Raw genomic sequence first — 24533 nt, 5'->3', positions numbered from 1 at the left:
TAGTTACACAAACTTTCTTAAACCACACTTAAAATGACTGTCTTTTCATTCATTTTCACACAATAACATGATTAGCAGCATTTTTTCCCCAAGAAAGGGTTTCTCTGTGTAGCTTTGGTGCCTGTCCTGGAACTCATTTTGTACCAGACTGACCTTGAACTCACAGAGATCTGTCTGTCTCTGCCTCCTGAGTGCTGGGATTGAAGGTGTGCAATGCCACTGCCTAGCAACAGCACACATCTTAAAGGAAATGTCTTGTCAATCTGAACTAGAATTATGTTATTGTCCTAAAGAATATTCCACTAAGTCACTCATTCTGGCTCCAATGAACAATCTGCTGATGGTGAGATGGCTCAGCAGGTAAAGATGGTTGGTAACAAGCCTGGTGACCTGAGTTTGAACCCTAAAACTCACAAGGTAGAAGGTGAAAACTAACTCTTGCAAGCTGTTTTCTGACTTATATGCATGCATACATACATACATACGTACGTACATACATACATACATACACATAAATAAATTTAAATGTAAAATTTAAAAAACCTTTCAGATTTAATTCCTCTTGTCCACTTCTTTCTATAACATTCCCTCAGAATCTCACATGGTGATGACATTTCTGTTTATAAACATACTGTCTTTAGTCTTAAGGATCCCCCCCCTCAAAACTCAGAAACTTAGCAAAAGGAAAATAATAACTGTCCATTTTCCTGGTCAGGTGTAACACATACTGAGACTATGCAGCTGTGCTCTCCTGGGTCTCTTAGCAAGGCCTTTACTTGTTGGTTGACAGGGATGCTCACAGGGAAAGGGGGCCTATGAATCTGTACAGTTAGGGAGGAGCAAAAGGGGACTTCTGAACTCTGCTGCATTATGACTTTAGGAAATAAAAGTCCACGTGGAGGACAACATGTGACCATCTGACACAGTACGCCATTGAGCCAAAGCTATACTGTTAGTTACCATGGCAGGCCATGTCAGGGCAGAGCTCAATTGTGAAGAACTGCAGGTGGGACTGTGGCAAGCAGGGTCAGGGAAGGTGGGACAGGGTGCTTTCCCTCCAGTCTCTGCTGCTCACACCACCCACCGCTGACCCTTGACTTCCACACACCCTGTCTCTGAATAATCCACACTTCTATGCTGCTGTTGGGGGATTAATGTGGGCTTCCAAGATTGATTAGTGACACTATCACCCAGGATCCCCATCTTGGAGTGCTACCACCTGTGTAAGTAGCAGGGTTTGGGAAACTACCTGTATGTTTGCTTAAGTGAAGATCACTGGAAAGGAACAGCAGATGGACTGGTGTTCGTGATAAATGCTGATGAAAGGGCCGGCAAGGGTAAACATCTCAACTCCACCAAATGTGCCCTGGAAAAGCTCAACTGTAACAAAATAAAAATAGTGTGCAATGCTAAAAATCATGGTATAAAAATTTGTGTGTGGAAAGTAATGCAAAGCAATGAAGAAATTGTAAAAATTTAAGATTACATCTGAATAATCAGACCCTGTGACCCAGGGCTCCTCTGAGGGAAGAATATAGCAGGGTGAGATGCACCTGCTGGGTTCCTCAGGATTGTTTTCAACAGCCATGAGTGTGGAGTTCCAACTGCTGTGCCCCTTGGCATCTGACCCATGGGTTAGGGTTAGGCTCAAGGTTCACACTGAGGTATCACAAACACAGGAGATCATTTACATTTCTCATTTATCTGACATCTTAGCATTAAGTAATCATGTTTTTATTATATGACAAAAAAGCTTTTGTATCATAAATATGGATTTTATAACATTTTATAAATTTTTGGGAATTAGAGGTGTAGAGCTGGCTCAGATAAAGAGTGCTCGTTATCTTAGTGTTGTGGTGCACACCTTTAATCCCAGGGGGGAAGATGCAGGCAGATCTGTGTGAGTTCTAGGCCAGTTTGGTCTATATAGTGAGTTCCAGGATATCCAGGATTATGGGAGAGACCCTGTCTTAAAACCAAAAACCAAAACCAACATTCTGCCCCTTCCCAAACTTATTATTTCCCAAATAATAAGAAAAAAGAATGTTTGCTGCTCAATCTTGAGGACTAGAGTTCAGATGCCAGCACCCATGTTACATGGCTCACTATTGTCTATAACTCCATCTCCAAGAGATCCAACGCCTTCTTCTGGACTTGGCAGAGCCTTGCTCCACAACATAAACAGATACTTACACATACACATAAAATGAAATAATGTAAATGTTTTTTAAAGAGTAAGTGGTGATATGATCAAAATACACTACATAAAATTTACAAAGAATTTATAAAAATATTTTTACAAACAAATTCTGGAAATGAAATCAACTTATAACAGGTATATTACTACAAGATTTCTGAACACACAACACTTACTTCTAGGATCAAGTACATGGCTTTTCTTGGGGGAAAGCCATGCCTGGGTCATATAGCCTTCTGGGACAGCAGACATAAGGCTTATTCCTGCTCAGCAATCCAAGCATCATTTCCAGAAGACTGGGGAAATGCAACACAGGCAAGAGCATTCACAAAGGTCACACACTGCTGCAATAATCCAGTGTGCAGTCTGCCTGCATCTCAGTCTATCTGCAGAGTGGGCACTTACTTCTTTCTGCTGTTAATGTCTTCTACAGAACCAAACACGTTCTCTAACAAGTTATAGACAAATAAATAAATAAAGGGTCAGCCCTTATGGTGCTGAATTATGAGAGATACAGAGAATGGAACTGAGGCACATGCCACTTACCTATGAGTGCCAGATGTCTCCTATAGGAAGGGTCTGCTGTTCAACAAAGCAACAGGTTCTACGCCCTTAGACCTTACCTGCAAGGTCTCTGCAGAGATCTGTCCATGGTATATAGGTTGTGGCTGGCACAGGCTCCAAGTAATAGAACTATGCCACTGGAAACCCACAACACAAGGAAAAAATAGAATCACCCTGAACTGTTGGCTCACCGTGGAGGATGTTCCATGTACATATATTACGTTGTGGCACTGGCCTGGCACACCTGAATCCCAGAGAGCTGCAGCTGGAGATCCCTGACAATGAGCCACAGGTGACTGCTCACTTTGACCCCTCAGCCACATTTAGGAGAGTTCTACAGTGCCAGGAAGAATACAGCTGCAAAAAAAAAAAATTCTACAAGGCTGTCCAGTTACTTTATCAGAAAGCTACTTTATTTAGTTACATCATCTCTCTGGAATGAACTGTGCAGTGATATTTACCGATGAACATACAGATGCCAAGGGCTGGCTGTAGAGCGTAGATTTGCAGGTGTGGAGGGCAAGAATGGGTTCATCTTCTCAGTGTCCATCCCCCCAGGGGATGCCGACTCTGTAGGAAGCATTAAGAGATGTAAGGAGTTGTGAGCTTTGAAATGACTTCTTAATTCTATACTGCTGAAGAAAACAAGAATGCAAATGCCAAATATGAGAGATAAGTTAAAAAAGAGTTCACTGGCTTAAATATGTGTTTTTAAAACTTCATGTTAAATTAGTTCTTCCAGAGTACTGATGACTAATGTAAAAACCTGTCACAGAGACAGGAACCAGCACTAATGGCTTCTGAACGACTGCCAAGAAACTGAGGAGTATGAGGTTTTGTGTTTGCCCTCACCACACGTATCTACACAAACATCTCATGTATGTACTCTTCTGAGAGCAGACTTAGTGCCAAAAAGCTGGCTGAGCACTTGCCTGCACACTGCCTCTGCAGCAGGCCAGAAATGCTGATGGGCTGCCTGGGTAGTCCAGTCCATGAACCACTAATGCTGGGAGAAGGCCCTTGCGCTGCTCTGCTGGATAGCTGTGATGCTGGAGCTGGTGATAGTTCCTTGAAGGGCATCTGCAATGGTGGGACTCTAAAAATAAATTAAACAAAAACATTCACAAATCTTCTTCATATTCCTGGTAACATGGTCACCAAAGCACTGACTACTGTGTGGCCTTAAAGGTCATCTGTTTATGAAAACTGTATTCTGAGTACTCAGGATAAATAAGGCCTGCTCTAGACTGAGAATGTGGTGAACAGGACCACATAGGAGGCTGCCCTTGTTCTGTCAGCTACCCTAGGGCCTTGCTGTACAGATGTAGACCAAAGAGGCATTTTCACTTTCCTTAGGGTCCAAGACAATGAGTAGATGAACAGAAACAAAGGGCCAGGATCTTTAAAACTTCATGATCTTCTCTGTCACCATAGCCAGCTTCAGCCCCTATTTACCTGTTCCTGGAAGCTACCTCACTCCACGTTCCCCAATCCCTTCTAGCAACTCTAGGCAGTCCTAGCAACTGAGGAACTGCATGAGAAGCAAGATTACTTACCTCTTGGCTTTTACAGGAAACATTTGTGACCCAAGCTTATTCCTTTAAGGAGTTATTTTGTGCTGTGGGACAATGGTTTTACCCTGTAAAGATTTGTTTCTTGTACTTGTTTAATAAAATGCTGATTGGCCAGTAGCTAGGCAGGAAGTATAGGTGGGATGACCAGGCAGGATGTATAGGTGGGGTGAAGAGAACAGGAGAATTCTGGGAAGAGGAAAGATTCAGTCCACAATCGTGACCCAGCCACAGAGGAAACAATATGAGAATGCCTCACGGATAAAGGTACCAAGCCACATGGCTAACATAGACAATAATAATGGGCTAGTTTAATATGTAAGAATTAATTAATTAACAAGAAGCTTGAGCTACTAGGTCAACCAATTTATAATTAATATGGACCTCTGTGTGTTTATTTGGAACTAAACGGATATGGGATCTGGTGGGACAGAAACCTCAGTTAACAATTGTGCAGCCATTAAGTAGTTCTTTTTGAGGTGTCTAAGTTATACCTTGGATTAAAAAAATGCAAACTATATAGTGAAACATATTCTCCAAACATGGACACATAGGATTAAGAGGTAATCTGTCAGTTTAAACACTGGCTGGAGGTTTTGTTTGGCTTATGTTTTACCCTAACAAGGACCTACCTGATAGCTGTTGTTGTCTTCATGCTTGAATGGCTCGGTGTTAAGTTGAGATGCTGGGGTCCCCGGCAGGAGACACTGCCTGTGGAGGGAATAGAACACACTGTGTGGTACCAGTACCAGACCATACCCACTGCTGCTTCTCTGCAGGTATGGTCACGTCTTCATTAGGAGACCAGTATCACGTGGCATGTGCACTCACAGATCACTTCTGACTCTAGGTAGCCCTCTGAGTGTGTACCCAAATCCTTCCCACTGCCATAGATGGAACATGTTTCTTGTGTTCTATTTTTCACCTATGTCCTTTTTCAACTTGGAGATAATGTGAACAATTCAAATAATTTGGCAGCTTGATGCCAGTAGTTAGGACCAGAACCAACCAGGGTAGCTGAGTTCTGAGCCATGGTGTCTGCTCTGCTGGCCAGTAGTTAGTCAGTAAGGGCCAGACATACATAGGTGCTCAGTCAGTGACTACTGGGTAGCCACATATGAAGGCCTGGAAAGCACCTCTAGGAGACTGTTCCATTTAAATTGAAAAAGAATGTACATTCTGCTATTGTCAAGTCATGTCTGTATATGCTTTTTTTCAAGTTAATTTGGCTAAATTTCTTCTAGTCTTCCAGTTTCTTAGCAATTACATATCAGTAGTTTTTCAATTATAGAGAATAGGATACTGAAATACCCAAACTATAATCTTTGGTTTTCTCTTTAATTCATCATATAGTCATTTGGGTTTGTTGTCTATACACAGTAATTGTTTTAGCTTTCTAGTAAATATTTGGCATCATAAAATGTAGAAGGAGAGAACCGCTTGTTGGTTCTCGGCTGCTTGGCTAGCTTAGACCCAAGATAATCACACAGAAACTGTATTAATTAAATCACTGCTTGGCCCATTTGTCACGAATTAGGTCAGCATGATAAATAACCAGGCCAGTTCAAGGATAACAATTATATTTTTAATGGTTATAAGGGGGAATTCACGCTACAAGAGTGGGAGGTCCGACTTCCTATCTGTCTGGAGTCGCGGGGGGGGGGGGGGAGAGAGAGAGAGAGAGAACGTGAGAGCGCATCTGATTCCTCAGGGTTTTTCTTCCTGGGTTGTAGGTAGCCACACCTTAACTAGATGTGATTGATTGACAGGGTTTCCCCATCACCCATTAGCTCTAGCTTCTTACTGGCTAACTCTTACATTTAACTCTACCCATTTCTTTTAATCTGTGCATCACCATGAGGTCGTGACCCACCAGCAAAGTTTCAGCACATTTGTCTCCAGCACGGCTCCATGGCTTCCCTCTGACTCTGCCCTTCTTTCTCTCAGCATACAGCCTATCTTTCGCCACCTAGTTCTGTTCTTCCCTGCCACAGGCTCAAAGCAGTTCTTTATTCATTAACCAATAAAAGCAACACATAGACAGAAGGACCTCCCACACTAATAAAATGTCTCTTTGTTAGTAGTAATATTGTTATCTTAAAATGTACTTTATCTACTATGAATAAAAACCACTCTAGTTCCTTTCCAGTTGCTGTTTGCAAGTCTTCTTTGTCAGTTTTCCTTTACCTATTTGTGTGGTCTATATTTACTATAGACAGAATGTAGGCAGAATTGTCATGCCAGTCTGACAATCTCTGCATTTTTTTTTTTTTTGCTGGAGCATTTAGTCCATTCCACTTAAGGGGACTTTTGATGTAGTTTTATTTGGGTCAACACAACACACTGATAATGGGAGACTTCAATACCCCACTCTCATGAATGGACAAATAATTCACACAAAAACTAAACAGAGACATGCCAGAGTTATCAGATGCTAAGAACCAAATGGACCTAACAGATATCCACAGAACATTTCACCCAAACACAAAAGAATAGATCTTATTCTCAGCACTTCATGGAACATACTCCAAAATTCATCACATACTTGGTCACAAAGCAAGTTTCAACAGATACAGTTTTTAACCCCCTGCATCCTATCAGAACACCATGGATTAAAGCTAGATTTCAACAACAACAGAAACAACAGAAAGCCGATGAACTCATTGAAACTGAACAACTCTCTACTAAATTACTACTACATCAAAGCAGAAATAAAGAATTTAAAGAATTCTTAGATTTCAATGAAAATGAAGGTGCAACACACCCAAACTATAGGACACAATGAAAGTGGTGCTAAAAGAAAAATTCATTACACTACCTACATGAAGAAACTGGAGAGATCTGATACTAGCAACTTAACAGCACACCTAAAAGCTCTAGAACAAAAAGAAGCAAGTGCACCCAAGAGGAGTAGATGTCAGGAAATAATCAAACTGAAAGATTAAATCAATAAAATAGGAACAAAGAGAACAATAAAAAGAATCAATGAAACAAAGATTTGATTCTTTGAGAACACCAACAAGATAGACAAACCATTATCCAAACTAACTAAAAGACAGATAGAAAATATTCAAATCAGAAAAATTAGAAATGAAGAGGGGGACATACCATTAGACACTGAGGAAATCCAAGGAATCTTTAGGTTATACTTTAAAAATCTGTACTCCACAAAACTGGAAAATCTAAAAGAAATAGATAATTTTCTTTATAGATATCACTCACCAAAGTTAAATCAAGAACAGATAAATAAATAGAACAGATAAATTTAAATAGAACTATTACCCCCAGTGAAATAGAAGGAGTCATTAAAAGTCTCCCCCCCTCAAAAAAGCCCAGGTCAGATGATTTTAGTGCAGAATTCTACCAGACTTTCAAAGAAGAGCGTACACTGAAACTCCTCAGATTATTTCACAAAACAGAAACAGAAGTTTAAATTGTTTAAATTTAGTTTAAATTGTTAGTTTAAATATAGTTTAAATTGTTAAACTAATATTTTGAGGTAACAGTCATTCAAAAATCTAAAACACAAAGATTCAACAAAAAAAGAGACCAACTGCCCTCATGAATATAGATGTAAAAATACTCAATAAAATAGACATCAAGAAGATCACCCACTATGATCAAGTAGGATTCATCCCAAAGATACAGGAATGGTTCAACATATGAAAATCAGTCAATTTAATTCACCATATAAACAAACGGAAAGAAAAAACCCCACATGATCATCTCATTAGATACTGAAAAAGTCTTTGACAAAATTGAACACCTCTTCATCTAAGAGAATTTAGGGATAAAAGGAACATACCTAAACATAATAAAGGCAATTTACAGCAAGCTGATAACAAACATAAAATTAAATTGAGAGAAACTCAAAGCAATTTCACTAAAATCAGGAACATGATAAGGCTGTCCACTCTCTCCATATCTATTCAATGCAGTATTTGAAGTTGAAGCTAGGGAAGTAGGACAAACTGAAGGAGATTAAGGGGATACAAACTGGAAAGGAAGAAGTAAAAGCGTAATTATTTGCAAATGATATGACAGACTCCAGAAAATGTTACCAGGGAATTCCTACAACTGACAAACACCTTCAGTGAAGTGGCTGGTTACAAAATTAATTATTAAAAAAAAAACTCCATAAAGAAACACCTGACCTGAGCTAATGGGAGTTCACTCTCTGGCCTGACAGTGGGGGAACCTACATATGCCCAAGTTAGGTCCTCTGAATGTAGGTGACAGTTGTGTGGCTGTGGAAGTCTACAGGGCCACTAACAGTGGGACCAGGATTTATCCCTACTGCTTGAACTGTTTTTTTTTTTGAGCCCATTCTTTTTGGAGGGATACCTTACTGAGTCTAGATATAGGGGGAAGGGCCTTGGTCTTGCCTCAAAGTGCTGTGCCAGACTTTGTTGACTCCCCATGGGAAGCCTTACCCTCTCTGAGGAGTGGATAGGGAGTGGGATGGGTAGAAGGTGAAGGGAATGGGAGGAAGGGAGGGAGAGGGAACTGTGATTGGCATATAAAATGAGAAAAGATTGTTTTAAAAAAAATAAAAAGAAGAAAACATCAGTAGATCCATAAATAGCAAGAGCTTAGAAAGAAATCAGGGAAACAACACTCTTCATAACAGTCACAAAAAAATATAAAATATCTTGGGGTAATGTGTTGGGGGAGGCCGCTTGTTCATTCCTGGCTGCCCAGAACCACATAGAAACTATATTATTTAAAACACTGCTTGGACAGTCACTTAAGCATATTGCTAGCTAGCTCTTATATCTTTGGTTAACCCATTTCTATTATTTTATATTTTATCACGAGGCTCATGGCCTACTGGCAAGGTTCTACTTGGCGGACTGCATCTTTTTCCTCTGGTGGCTCCATAGCTTCTCCTTGACTCTGCCTTCTTTCTCCCAGCATTCAGTTTAGTTTTCCTGCTTAGCTCTACTCTGCCATACCACGGCCAAAGCAGTTTCTTTGTTCATTAACCAATAAAAGCAACACATAAACAGAAGAACTTCCCACATCAGTAATGCAGTGACATTTGAACTGTATTTTAATAAATAGACTGCCTAAAGATCTGAGAGTAAAACAGTCTCATTGGTTAGCCTTACAGACCAGATTATGGTAACACACACCTTTAATCCCAGTAGCCACAATGCCATGCTTCTTTAATCTCAGTAGCCATAATGACACACACCTTTAATCCTAGTAGCCACACTAGTTGCCATAGCAACTTGGCGATGCACGCTTTTAATCCCTGCCTTAGAGAGAAATATAAGACAGGGGAAGACAGCTCTCACACACAGTCTCCTTTTGAGATTCTTGGAGGCAAGACTGCCATTTCAGACTGAGGTCAAGGTAAGAGCCTTCGAATCTTCAGGTTGAACCCCAATTTCTGACCCTGAGCTTTTATTAATGGTGCTTCAGAGTAACTCTAACCAAGTAAGTGAAAGACTTGTATGATTAAAAACTTCAAATCTTTGAAGAAAGAAATTGAAGAAGATATCAGAAGATGGAAAGATTTCTTATGCCCATGGATTGGTAGGATTAACATAGTTAAAAATGGCCATCCTACCAAAAGCAATCTACAGATTCAATGTAATCCCCATAAAAATTCCAACACAATTCTTTACAGACCTTGAAATAACAATACTCAACTTCATACGAAAAAACAAAAACCCAGGATAGCTAAAACAATCCTGTACAATAAAAGAACTTCCAGAGGTATCACCAGCTCTGATTTTAAGCTGTATTACAGAGCTATAGTAATAAAAACAGCATGGTATTGGCATAAAAACAGACAGGTTAATCAATGGTATCCAATCAAAGACCCAGACTTAAATCCACACATCTATGGACACCGATTTTTGATAAAGAAGCCAGAAATACACAACAGGAAAAAAGCAAATGGTGCTGGTCTAACTAAGTATCAGTCATGTAGAAAAATGCAAATAGATCCATATATATCACCCTGTACAAAATTCAAGTCCAAGTGGATCAAAGGCTTCAAAAATAAAATCAGATACACTGAACCTAATAGAAGAGTAAGTGGGTAATGGTACAGGAGACAATTTCCTGAACAGACTACTGATAATGCAGGTACTAAAATCAACAATCAATAGATTGGACTTCATGAAAAAGAAAGGCTTCTGTATAGCAAAGGACAATGTTAATAGGACAAATGTCAGCCTACAGAATGGGAAACGATTTCTACCAACTCCACAGCTGACAGAGGGCTAATTTCCAAAATATATAAAGAACTCAAGAAACTAGACTTTGACAAATCAAATAATCCAATTAAAAATGGGGTATAGATCTAAACAGTGAATTATCATCAGAGGAATCTCAAATGCCTGAGAAACACTAAAGAATTTTTCAACATCCTTAGCTGTCAGGGAAATGCAAATCAAAACTACTTTGAGATTTCATCTTACACCTGTCAGAATACCTAAGATCAAAAACACAAAGTAATAGTTTATGCTGGTGAGGATATGGAGCAAGGGGGAACACTCCTCCATTGCTGATGGGAGGGCAAAGTTGTATATCCACTCATCCACTATGGAAATCAATACGGTGATTCCTCAGACAATTGGGAATCATCTACTGCAAGTCCCAGCTCTACCACTCTTAGGCATATACTCAAAGAACACTTCATCCTACCACAAGAACACATACTCAACTATGTTCATAGCAGCTTTATTCATAATAGCCAGAAACTGGAAATAACCTAGATGCTCCTTAATGGAAGAATGGATTAAGAAAATGTGGTACATTTACACAGTGGAATATTACCCAGCTGTTAAAAACAATGACATCAGGAAATCTGTAGGCAAAATATCCTGAGTGAAGTAACCCAGACCCAGAAAGACAAACATGTTATGTACTCACAAATGGATATTAGCTGTTAAATAAGGGATAATTATGCCACAATCCACAGACCCAAAGAGGCTAATTAACCCTGGGAAGGGAAAAGAGGTTAGATTTTTTGGGGGGGATGGACTGGGGGAGAGTGGGGATAGGAACAGGATGGATCAGGCAGGGAAAAGGAGGGAGAGAGTACTGTGAGAGACAAGTGGAATGTGGGGGGCATTTGCAGGGCAATATGGAAACCTAGCATAGTGGAAACTTCCTGGATCTATGAGAGTGATTCTAGCAAAGTCTCCTGGGGCATAAGGAGTCTGAGCCAGCTATCTTCTATAACCAGACAAGGTTTGCAGTAGTGGCACTGGGACACTAACCCAGCCAAAAAATTTTTGACCTACAATCTGTCCTGCCTTCACAAGATGAGCTGGAGTAATGGTGGTGCAGAACTTGTGGGAGTGGCCAACCAATGACTGGTCTAACTCGAAGTCCACACCATCAGAGTGAGTTCATGCCTAACATTGCCTGTATGGCCAGAAATCAGAGGCTGGACCATTCAGAGACCCAGGATAGAAGTTGACAAACAAAACAACAACAACAACAACAAAATGATCACTAACGATATTCTGCTTTACTTACAGATGGGGGCCTAGCCTAATTGTCATCAGAGAGGTGTCATCCAGCAACTGATGGGAGCAGATACAGAGATTCACAGACAAAGGATTGTAGGAGCCAGAGGGGTTGAGGACATCATGAGAACACAGCCCACAGAATCAACTAAGCAGGGGACAGAGATGAAGCAACAATCATGGAAACTGTAAGAGTCTGAGCTAGGTTTTCTGCATATGTGTGATGGCTGTGTAGCTGGGTATTCTTGTGGGACTCCAAACAGTGGGAGTGGGGGGTGTCTCTGACTCTTTTGTATGCTCCTAGAACTCTTTCCTCCTACTAGGTTGCCTTGTGCAGTCTTAAGGGTTTGTGCCTAATCTTATTGTGACTTGTTATGTCATGTTCAGTTGAACATGTTCCCATATCCGTGAGAGGCCTGATCTTTTTTTTTCCTTTTTATTAAGAGAAACAGAAGAGTGGATCAGGGGAAGGGTAGGCAGTTGGGGGAGGAACTGGCAGGAGTGGAGGGAGGAGAAACTATGATTGGGATGCAATATATAAGAGAAAAATAATAAAAAAGAGGACTCCTTCCTGATATCACAGTTGCCTTGAATTAAAGACTGTCAGTCAAGCAGCCAGGTGAACTACCCTTATGATATCATTGACGTCCTAAACACTCCATGGATGCCTTGTGGTAGCTACATGACAACTAGAGCTGCTTGCTGCTGAAGCACAGATCCAGCTCTTGAAGATGCATACCATTGCCACAGTGATTTCAAACAGCAGCGCTAGACTCTGCTATCACAAATTTCAGTGAAATTTTCATCCAAGCCAGAGGAACGTGTATCCCCTGTTGATTGAATAGAGGGACTGTGACTGTATAAAATGGACAATACTATAATTGGTGAATGCAGCATGCCATTTACATAGTGGCTGTGCTGTGGGAACTCCTTCAATGAATAACCAATAGCCTTTAAGATACGGGCCCAGTTTGGGCGTGGTCTCATGTACTATAAATTCAAATGAAAAGCGCAAGCTTTTCCCTTGGCTGCTGGACTCAGTTCCAGTTCCCTACTCATGCATAGGACTGATAATCACTGCTTTTTTTGTGAGTCTACCCCTAAATAAATAAATCTTTATTATACTCCATTCTGGGCTAGTGTGGGACCATTTTATTTTAAACTGCAACAGATTGGTGTCCAACATGGAGCCCAAGTTCACACCATTACTTGGACCTGCCCAGAAAGTCTGCAGCCTTCTCCCACCCCCACCCAGTGCTGGATACTTACCAGTAAGCCAAAACCCAGTGATGATACATAGATTAATAGAAATGGGTTAATTTAAGATATAAGAGTTAGCTAGGAGTATGCCTGAGTCATTGGCCAAGTAGTGTTGTAATCAATATAGTTTCTGTGTCATTATTCGGGTCTGGGCAGCCAGGAAATGAACAAACAGTCTCTGCCTACATGGCTGTTACTGTTGCAAACCTTTTTGTGGCTATATAAGTAGGTTGGTCAACACACTTCTGAAGCCAGCTTGGAGATATGTTCTTATGTTATATCTGGGTATTGAACTATTAAGCCCAATAAAAGTCTTTTCTCAAGTATTCTCACCTACTTTAGATTTTCATAATTAATTTAGCAGGATGAGATGGTTAACATTAAGAAGGAAGTAGCAGCAGTGGTAGGAGCAATAACTGTAGAAGTGATTTCAGTAGGAATCACAGCAGCGGCGAAGTAGTGGCCAGAGTTATGGTAACAGTGACAGCTACAGGGGTGATAGTGGCAAGAGCCATAGCAGTAACTATAATGCAAACAGTAGCAAAAGCAGAGGCAGAAACGTCAAGAATATGTGTCTATGGGCCTTCCAGGAATCCCTGCCCTGCCCAAAAGTACAGGGCCTGGTGGCTGTGGGCATCATGGGATGACCTTTCTACCTGATGTACCACTGATTCATAGTTGTCTGATCTGGAATCACAGATCTCTCATGTGAGAAACATGAATGCTGACTACACCCTGTGGTCCACGTCTGACATGCATTTCACTTTTGCTATATGACTGTCATTCTTCTCTGAGAATGCAGCTTTGTGCTCCCTAAAGTCTAGTGGTGGCAGTGATAGTGGTAACAGCAATGAGAAGTAACTGAAGTGTTGTGGAGATTGGCCAAGCCCCAAAGCCAAAGGTTTCAGACACCCTAGTCCTGAAATCTGGGGAATCTTGGCATCTTAGACACTGAAGCTGTAATGTTAGCCACTGTCAAGGGCTGGGGAATCCTAACTAAGATTGTTAAAAAAAAGGATAATAATAGTGGGTAATAGAGTGAATACTTGTGAGCTATTATTTATAGATATTTTATATTACATTGGTATAGTTTTTGTATATTGATAAAAGTTCAAATTATATTTGTTATTTTTGTTTACATTATTTGTACACCTATGCAAAGTTATTCTGTCAGATTGTATATTCACATGTTTTTACCTTTGGTTAGAACATATTGTATATTGATACAACATTTAGGATATATTTTCATATTGCATTATATATTACTCCTACTTCTGATCAAGATACTTAAATACTGTTTACATTTTGAGGTCATTGTCCTCATTTGTTGCACACAGTTTACAGATTATTTAATATTCTGACATGAAGTTTTAGTCTTTAAGATATACAGGTATTAATTATTATAGGTCAATAGTTGTTCATATTTGTTGTACATACAGTCAGATCAATTAGGTTCTTTAGATACACAGAGATTGTCTTCTGTCTAGAGAGGTAATCTTCAACCACTTCAAGGATCTGTGGAACATGGTATTTAAATAACTTAGGGTTCTGTTGACATGAGACATGATTGCATCTGACAGCACCAATCTATTCCTGAGAGACTGTTGAGCACCAAAGACACTCCACTTGGAGCTTGTTTTCTTCTAGGCAAAACTGGTCTTTGGGCAAGGAACTGACAATGCCTCAACCACTGACAAGTTACATGATATCTGGAAATGGGTAAGCAGGACTGTCAAATCTTGCCAAAACAGGGTAAGATGGTTTTGAAAAATTTCCTGCCTCTAAAAATGGTCTGTCAGTTATGCTAGGCCTAAGCCAAAGCTGATTGCTTCAATGCTGCAAAATGAGACTTTGGGTGATAGATCAGGTAGCTAATTGTCTCTGTCATATATTGCTCACTTTGGAAACTACTTGATTATACTTCCTGCCTACTCAAGTAATATTATCTCCCTTCTCAGACCTTCTATGGGATTGAAGATTAAATAGTCATAGTTACTGTCCTCTTATGATCTAGCCAAGCCATTTCCAATATAAGACTTAGACTCCATAGGATAGAATGTTTATTAAAACATTGAGCATATGTTCCTTGTTTAATATTGTTTGTGCTGGTTGTAATTCTAATTATATTTGATATCTGTTCCTAGAGTATAGTTTTGTATTGAGTTTGGAACTCTCTTATTTAAACAAAAGGGGGAGGTGCTGTGTGAGCATATTCCGCGCCTTCAGCCAATAGCCTTTAAGATACCAGCCCACTCGGTCATGGTCTCTTATACTGTAAAAGCAGCAGTGAACGGGCGACCTCTCTCTTGCTTCTGTCTCCCACTTCCAGCTGCTAGACTCTGTTCCTGTTCGTGCAGAGGACTGTTGTCTAGGACAGTGATATGTAAGTTTTCCCCTTAAATAAATAATCCTTTTATTATTCATAATTCTGAATTGGTGTGGGATTGTTTTGTGACTTATGTCATCATTCTAGGTCTATATAATCAGTATAACACTTGTTACCCAACACTGAGAATATCAGTGAGGTCTGCACATAAATCATAATACTACAGAATGCCACCTGCTCCTGCCTGCAGCCTGGCTGGAGAAGCCAAGGGTTATAAAAGTTGTCAAAGGTTAGCACTGGCAGAGCTTTTCCTCACTTACCCACTATTTCCAACCAGGTAGAGCAAAGGACACCAAACAGTGCCTGGTAACATTTTATGAGCCATGTTAACTGTTTTTCTTCTCTTCACTTCTCCTCTCCTTTGCTCTCCTTCTCCTCCTCATCTCTCCCTCTCCTCCCTTTCTCTCTGTGTGTACCTAGAGCTCAAGGGTTAATGTTAGGTGTCTTTCTCTGTCATTCTCTACTTTAGTCTTTGAGATATAAAATTGCCAATTGCCAAATCTGAAACTTGTCATTTTAGCTGGACTGGCTGGCTAGTGAACTCCACTGCCATCTCTCAGGACGAGTATGTGCACTGTTGTATCAGGCTTTTAACACGGGTACCTGGGAAAGTGAACTCAGGTCCTTATGCTTTCACAGCAAGCACTTTATTCACTGAGCTTTCTCCTTACCTGTGACCAGGATAGAGCAGGCAGAATGGCCATGGGCTCTATACTTCCTAGGAGAACTGTGAGGAGGCTATAGGTTTTGGAATTTTTATCTGTTAGGTAACAAGAGCTCCCACACCCAGAGCAGGAGGAGGAGGGCTGTGGATATTAGGGAGCCCACATGACAAGAATCAGGGTCTGGAAGGATCACTGGACAAGAGCCACCAGGGCAATGAACTAGCAACCCAAGTCAATTATTAGCAAATAAAGAGGCAAAACAACTTTTGATTAAACTACAAGGAGACAGTAAAACAAGATTAGCATTTTCCCCCATGATGTATGATCCCAAGAGCTTTTCCTAATATGGTTCAAAATGTGGTAAATCAAAATCTCCCAGCCAGCTAGTGGAGGGCAGCCCTTAAGTAGGTAAGTACTGACAACTTTGGTGAAATATGCCTTTCAGGGAAAATATCCTTGCTTTGCATGGATTTAAAGTAAGATCACAGGAAATTTTACTTACCCATGCGTCCATCCTGAGGTGGACTAATCAGAGAGATTCTTGAAGGGCCTGCTGCCATCTCAGGCTACATAGGCAAAAGAAAACAGTCAGTGAAATGTCCAAACTGCTGCTTGTGAGGGTCCAATTCTGTTCATCAGGACCGATGTCTCTGGAGCTCTAGCTCTGTAGTCCTGACGCTTATGACAAAATCACCTGTTTACTGGATGATAGCCTCATAGACTGAGACAGAACAGGGAAGGACAGAGGATCACTTCTGTTCTCCCTGGTCCTGAAATAGTAAATGATGCGGGACCCCACTAAATTCCTTTAGGAATATCAGGAGAGTAAAGGACAATTAAAATCCCAAATGATCTGGTTGGAGCTGCCTAGGTTGAACCCTCCTGCTTATGCCCCCATTTTCCTGAGACTCTAGGAACACAGGTTCCTACTGTCCTTGCTTGACTCAGAGAAGACTTCTGCCTTGCAAAGTTTAAAATGTTTACCAACTGCCCTCTTTCCAGATGTCTGTCTATGTGTTGTCTAACACTTCCCTTTGGAGTTTCACTCACTGAATTCTGTTTTCCCCCCAGCTGAAATGTATCAACTGTGCCTGTTATCTTCTGTATCTCTAGCTCACCCCAACTGCTTGGGGGTTAAAGAAACCTGAAGCAGAATGACCTTCCCCTGTCCCCCATAAGGGTCCCTCTTCACCATTAATACGGAGATCTGGAAAACCACCAGTACATGTGCAACAACCCTGAAACAAGGCCTCAGGCAGAAGGTAGAAGCAGATGTCTAGCCTCTAAGGAGTTGAGATATGCAGCAGGGATCTGTGAGCTTCTGGGAGAGTAGGGAATTGCCCACAGTAGAGTAGGTATACACTGGCGGAAGTGAGCACATACAAGAGGTAAGCTGAGCAGGGAGGGAGCAGTTTGTCCTTGTGTCAACTGCCAAGAACCTTAAGTATCTTCTCCTCAAGGCATGAATAACTTCTCATTCCCTGCTAAAGTCCTACCTATCTACTCTGAAATCTAGGTTCCTTTATAAGCAGGTTCAGGAGATTCTCTTAGAAATGGACATGACTTCTGATTGACAAGTCCACACACCGGTATCTACTTTGGAGGACTATTAGGAGAATGGTCCTCATTTAAAAAGCACTTAAAAATGTGCTAGCAGGCAGGCAGCTCTATTAAAGGCCCTTAAAACAACATACAGTAGTAAATTCACACCAAAGAAATAGTGTCATTAGAGTGTATGCAGTCTCTCTTCTTTGCTTGATTCTACTGGTTACAGCCCACCTGGTGATATTTCAGCCTTGTGAAACATCTCTGAGGGCCTCATATTTGAACAATATGGCATGCACAGAATCCAGTTCTGCCTGAACTGGTGCATTCCTAGGTTTGGTTTCATTTCCACTGTTTTTTTTCTCTCCAATTTACAGTTGTGGTTTTGTTTTTTAGGCCTTACATGTCTGGCCCACTTGTTTTTAGGGCTGATTGGGTTGTTTATAATAAGCACTTCTTTCTTGATTATGGTCAAGAGAAGATGAAATACACGGCTCCAAGTCCTGCCACTTTTACTAACAATGCAAGGGACCCTGTTGCCCTTACCACAGGCCTGGCCATAAAGACAGAAGGGAATGTTCTTGTTTCTAATCACAACCCATCCATTAACTCTGGTGTTAATACAGTAAAGTGATGTGGGATTGTCCCTCTGTATGCTGTGAATATGTTTTATTACCATTGGTTAATGAAAAAGCTGCTTTGGCCTATGGTAGGGCACAATACAGATAGGTGGGAAATCTAAGCAGAAAAAGGGAGAAAGGAGGAGGAGTGAGGGAGATGCCAGATTGTTGGAGAAGCAAGATGTGGGGTAACAAGTCACAAGCCTCGCGGTAAAATATGGAATAAAGGAAAATGGATTAATTTAAGTTGTAGGTGCTAGTTAATAAACCTGGGTTAACAGGCCAAACAGTATGTAATTAATGTTAAGCCTTGGAGTGGTTATTCAGGAACTGGCGGGCATGAGAGAAACCTCCAGTTACAGTAAAGAGCTTTGCTAGAGACATGTACCTTGAGCAACGTGGCAGCCCAGGTATACTTACCTTTCTTGCTTGAGGAGTCAGGTCAATTTCCATTGATTCTATTCTGTTAATCAGTGAAACATGCTAATGAGACTGAAAATTTACTGTAATTTAAAAACATAAATTTAAATATCCTTGTATGTAATAAGTCAGAGCGAATTTCCCAGTTCTTTCATGGGGTTGTCAGGGTGTGTATAGGGGTAAGTCTGCTTCTTCCTATGTATTCTACTGGGTGTTCATTGACTGCAAATTTAGGCATAATTTCTCCAGAGAAAAGCTACAGCCCCCACATTTGTCTTAGTTCTTCAACTGCTGCCTAGTACTACTGACTAGACCCCTATGAACAGGAACATTCACTTACTGCTGTTAATATATGATTAGCCTACATGTTACAGAATTCATTAGTTAAAAAGAAGACATGGAAACATCAGTTGGATTTATTTTCAATTTGGCCCTTATCTAGCCTGGTTAGATGATGGTAGTGACCTTAGAGCAAGGGACACCCTTTCTTAACTACTTCAGCAGGAGTCCAGGATGGCTCATCTCAGCCTACATATACAGTTGCTTCAACATCTATTTTAAATTTAATTTTCCTGGACAGGGATGTCACCTCGTCTTGATGACATCCATCTTGATGTCACCTCAAAACATCAAGAGTTTTACAGATCCCGACTTTCCTCTTTGTTTTCACTGTCTTCAATCTGGATATATATATTCTACATAATATTCTCTTTGTGACAACTCCCTATGGGGCAACTAGAGACAGTCTGCTTGACTGGTCTGGTAACTTCACAACCCACAAGAAAGCACAGATGTGACAACTTTCCAATCACAGGAGAGTCTCCTGGAACTCACACCTGCTTGCTGCAGACCCATCAACTAAACCCATAGAAAAATCATGTTTAGGACTGGAGAGATAGCTCAGAGGGTAAGAGCATTGCCTGCTCTTCCAAAGGTCCTGAGTTCAATTCCCAGCAACCATATGGTGGCTCACAACCATCTGTAATGAGGTCTGGTGCCCTCTTCTGGCCTGCAGGCATACATGGAAGGAATGCTGTATACATAATAAATAAATAAATATTAAAAAAAATCATGCTTAGAGAACACGATGGGCCCATTAAAGGCATATGCCCATGGTGATTCCCTCCTTATGCCTAATTCTATTTCAGACTCAAGAGGAGCAAGAATGGAGACTGCTTTCCCAAATCAGGTTTTAGGGCTATAAATGGTATAATGAATGTGCACTTTCCAAGGGATAGCCAGAGTTTCTCAAGGCTGAGTTGTCCCAAGGACACCCAGAGATACAAGATAGGACTCTCAGAGTAGAGTGGCATATGAGGAAGAAGGACCATCCTGCTACATCCACAGACACAAACTTCACTTTTGGGTAGGGCAGGGATTTCTGGGATGCTCATAGACACCTGATCATACTCAACTAATTTGCTGTGGATGCAAGAATAGAATACTATGATTGTCCAGTGAGGATCTAAGTTCTGACTCTGGAACCAAAGTTTCACACTAATGTAAGCTAGTACTTAGAGCAGCTGGACATCCAGTGAATTGCTCATGCACTTAGTTAATGGATTGGAGGTTTGTAAGTAGAATAAGATGGGAGGAAATGTAGACATGTCCATAGATATGACTATGGGTTACTCAATTTTCACAAATTCTCACACCATCCCACCAGGCCCACACACCTGTCAGGAAGTGAAGAGTTGGGTGGCGGCAAGAGGTATCCATTTGGCTTTGCTGAAGGAACAATGATTTTTTAAAAAAAGCCTTTTATTAGTGCCTATTTTTTTGTGGCTCAGAAGCAGATATCTTTATATTCTCCTTTACAAAATTAATTCACTTACTTGAAACAGAAGATTTGATTGTGTTGAAAGCTGCCTGATGTGATGACCTCATACTAAATATATGGAGTAAAGATTAATTAATGGATGGAGTAAAGATTAATTAATGAAATTGATTTTTCCCTCTTTCATCCCAAAGTATAAAAAGGCTTGGAAATAGTTAACTGAATTTCTACACATTCTCTTGGCCTACTGCTTTATTCCTTCACAACTAGAATGCAAAGAAAACCAACACTGGCCACCATGTAACTGACACTTGTGGTTGCAACTATTATAATAATGGGTCATTGACAAGTTATGTTTTAAGTGTATGAAATTCAAATGTAACAATAAGAGATATTAACCACTCAGATTTAATGGCTAACAGGAGAAATGGAACAAGTAGATGAGGGTTGTAGTTTTTCCCCAACAAAGCAAGCCTGATTTCTCTGACAGAAGGCAGAAGAGACAACCTTGCCTGAGGTCTGATACCTAATAACCCTACTCAATGTCTGCTGTATGCTAAGCTGTCTGTTCACAGCAGGATGCATCCTGGACTCTCTACCTGCCTAGCCTAGCCTAGTAATGTTTATGTGAATGTAGGGCAAAGCATGTCTGTTTCTAAAGACTCACAAGGCATGTATGAAAAATGCAGATGAGATACTGCAACATACACACTGGTCTGAATATTGAGAGAGTCTATACTTGCAATCAGTCCAGTCAGACCAAATAAGCCAAGAATAGACTTTTATCGAGAACTGTGACCTGGGCTTCTGTTATAAAGTCACTTCCTGGAGCCCTCCATTAGTATTCATTTCTCTCACCCAGTATCATTTCCCATAAGAGTACATGTTCCTGTCTGACATATAAGTTCATTTATTGCCCTCCCTCAAACAGAAGCACCTGAGCAAAAGCAGTTGACATACTTGACTCACACGAATATCTGAAATCAAGAATGGTACCTCTTAGGTGCCCATGGAGGCTTAAAGAGGGCATTTGATTTCCCAGAGCTAGAGTTATAGACAGCTGTAAGCCATCCAATGTGGGTGTTGGGAACCAAACCATGGTCCATTGAAACAGTCACAAATATTCCTAACTGCTGAGACATCTCTCCAACTCTTCCATTTTTTTTTTTTTAAAAAAAGGATAGAGAAAAGATGCCCTTTTCTTCAAGATGGAGGTAAAAAAGAGCTTGGTCAGGAGCTGTAACAGGTACTCACCTACTCACCTACTTCCTGGTCACATTACCAGGCCCAATACGGTCAAGACACCTTTAGGTGTTTGGTTGTTAAGGTTAGTAGGTGTCCACGTACTTAGGTAGCCAGTGAGAAAAACCAAACTGACCATTCCACACATAAAAGCTTCATGGGTAATTGTACCATTATCTAAGAAAAACACAGCCACCACTGGACAAATATGCACCATGTCTTGTATCAATGTGTTGTCTAAACTATGGTGTTATGGAGTTCATATTTCATGGACATTAAGTACAAATACAGAGCTTTAGCCAGGCAGTAGTGGTGCACGCCTTTAATCCAGGCACTCGGGAGACAGAGGCGGTAGGTAATCTCTGTGAGTTCGAGGCCAGCCTGGTCTATAAGAGTTAGTTCCAAGACAGACTCCAAAAAAAAAAAAACCCCAAAAAAACCGAAAACAAAACAAACAAAACAAAACAAAACAAAAACTTCACAACTGGAGCATTATTATGGCATTAACCAAAACAAATAAGAAATGAAAATTTTTAATGTTTGTTATTTTTCAGATATTGAAATATAATATAATTTGGTTATTTGTAGTACTTTGAGATATGCCTCATTATAATATATGACTATGTGGCTCATATTAATTGCTAACTTGATAGGATTTAAAATTGCCTAAACCTTTGGCAGGTTAATGAGCAAGTTTCTAGACTGAGTTAACTGAGTTGGGGCAACTCATTCTGAATGTGGGTGTGGTACCATCCAATAGGTTAAGAGAGTCTCGAGCTGAATAAAAGGAGAAAGCAAACTGGCCACCAGGATTTATCTGTCTCTTGACTGTAGAAGCAGTATGACCAGGTGCTTCATTGCCACTGCCTCGATGTCTTACCTTTCACAAAGGGCTGCCACTTCAAAATGTGGGTAAAAATAAACTTATTTCCTTAAGTTATATGCTTTTGTCAAAGCCATGAGAAAAATAATTAATATAAAACATTGGTACTGAGAAGTGGGACTGTTGCTGTGCTAAAGCTAACCACATGGTTCTTAGGCCTTGGAAACCAGTCTGCAGGGAGAATGTGGAATAGTTTGGAACTTCAGGTTAGAAAATTCTTAGAAGTTGGGTGGTGGTGACACACGTCTTTAATTCCAGCACTCGAGAGGCAGACGCGGGAGGATCTCTGTGAGTTCGAGGCCAGTCTGGTCTAAAAGAGATAGTTCTGGGACAGGTTTGACAGCTATAGTGAAACCCTGTTTTGAAAAACAAACAAACAAGAAAGAAAGAAAATTCTTAGAATACCATAAGCAGAGCTTAATAGGCCAGTCTGGTGTCTGCTGGAAATTTGGAAGAATAAAATGCTGACAGAAATGTAGGTGGTGGAGGCTTAGCTCATGAGGTTTCAGTGGAGAAGAATTCTATTAGGCACTGGGCTAGAGGCCATTTGTGTTATCTTCTGGCAAAAAAGTGGCTGCATTCTATTCATGTTCTGAGAACTTCACTGAGGCTGAATTAAAAAGAAATAGGCTAATTTGATTGTGGAGGAAATTCCAAGGTAAGATTTTACCCAGGCTCTTACCTATTATCCAGGTCTACAGGAAGAAAGAGCAACAGCAGAATGGATAAATAAGTAAATTGCCCCTTAGCAGGGAAAGGACACAGTTTAAAGTTGTAGATAGATAAGGTGGGGATGAGAAAGAGCTGTAATTGTTAGAAAGATTAGCACCACTAAAGAGAAAATTTAAATTTTGCACTGTGAAAATAGGATAAGCGCTCTAGGCAAGACTCTAGCCATTAAAGGCTCCATCTTGTGAAAGCCAAATTCTTTTGAAAGAAAAGAATCTAAACTGAGAATGACTGACAACCACAGCCCAGGGAAAACTTTCCTCAGGATCAGCCTGGAGGTACACAGAGGCTGATGCAACTATGGTCCAAGGGGCCAGGCTCAATCTGGCAGCATAATTTGGCAGTCTTGTCCATGTGGTATTGGTTCTAAGGAATGAAATATGAAAGAATAAGGTAATCAGGGAAGCCTGTACTAAGATTACAGAAGGCCACCACTGAGACCAAGCAATGTGTGGTATGGTTGGATTCTATGCTAGGGGACCCTTGAGGGGCCACTCTAAGAAGATGTGAAGCTGAAGTCCAGTGGAGATCCCAGAATCTTGGAGATGCCATGATCATGATACTTTAGCAAGGAAAGCTGTAGGCATGGAGTGGAGTCATCCCAAAAGAAGAACTTTGTGCATTGAACAATAGGCTACCCAGTTATTTGGAGCTGAGATGATTCTAGCAAGAATTTGGTGTTTTCCTTCTGGGTATTAGTCTTGTCTAACTTTGCTTTGCCCCAATTACTTCCTTCTGGAATACAAATGTTTAATTTGTGACACTATATGTTAGAAGTACATAACCTGTTTTTTTAAATTTTATTTTATAGAATATCATAGTTAAGATAATGAACTGTGTCTTATAAGAGGCCCTACATTTATACTTTTGAGCAGTTTTGGAACTGTTAAAGATTATGTGGACTTTTAAAGTTGAACAGCATTTTTCATTACGAGATGGTCATGGTGGAAAGTTATGGCTTTAAAGCTATGTTTAGATGTGAAATTGACAAAGGGTAGACTGGCAATGACTAATATCAACTCTACAGAATCTAAAATTTCAAAGAAAACAAATCTTTGGGTATATCTAATGAGAGAATTTGTAGGTTGAATTAAATGAGGTAGGAAGACCCACCCTAAATTTGGGTAGCACTATTCCACAAGCAGAGGTCTTGGACTTAATAAGAAGAAAGTAAGCTTAACACC

General features: G+C 40.4%; 1 protein-coding gene across 2 annotated transcripts in view; it reads right to left on the bottom strand.

The window, feature by feature from the left end:
• Nucleotides 1-3147: 3147 nt before the first annotated feature.
• Nucleotides 3148-24533, bottom strand: part of Rnf212 (ring finger protein 212) — a 36966-nt gene continuing 15580 nt past the window's right edge. The window contains exons 6-12 of one of the 2 annotated variants that reach the window (XM_048447011.2): nt 20554-20606; nt 20395-20446; nt 18719-18761; nt 16636-16699; nt 4965-5043; nt 3694-3857; nt 3148-3331 (exon numbers count right to left, since the gene is read on the bottom strand). In XM_048447011.2, coding sequence (XP_048302968.1) covers nt 3219-3331; nt 3694-3857; nt 4965-5043; nt 16636-16699; nt 18719-18761; nt 20395-20446; nt 20554-20606 — 568 coding nt within the window. In that variant the 3' untranslated portion in view covers nt 3148-3218. The remainder of the gene's footprint in view (nt 3332-3693; nt 3858-4964; nt 5044-16635; nt 16700-18718; nt 18762-20394; nt 20447-20553; nt 20607-24533) is intronic. The other variant, XM_048447012.2, reaches the window with a different exon arrangement.

The sequence above is a fragment of the Myodes glareolus genome, chromosome 8, assembly GCF_982192425.1.
Source record: "Myodes glareolus chromosome 8, mMyoGla1.1, whole genome shotgun sequence".
NCBI classification, from domain to species: Eukaryota; Metazoa; Chordata; class Mammalia; order Rodentia; family Cricetidae; genus Myodes; species Myodes glareolus.
Note: the sequence above shows the minus strand (reverse complement) of the source record. Positions and strands in the feature narration are given on the sequence as shown.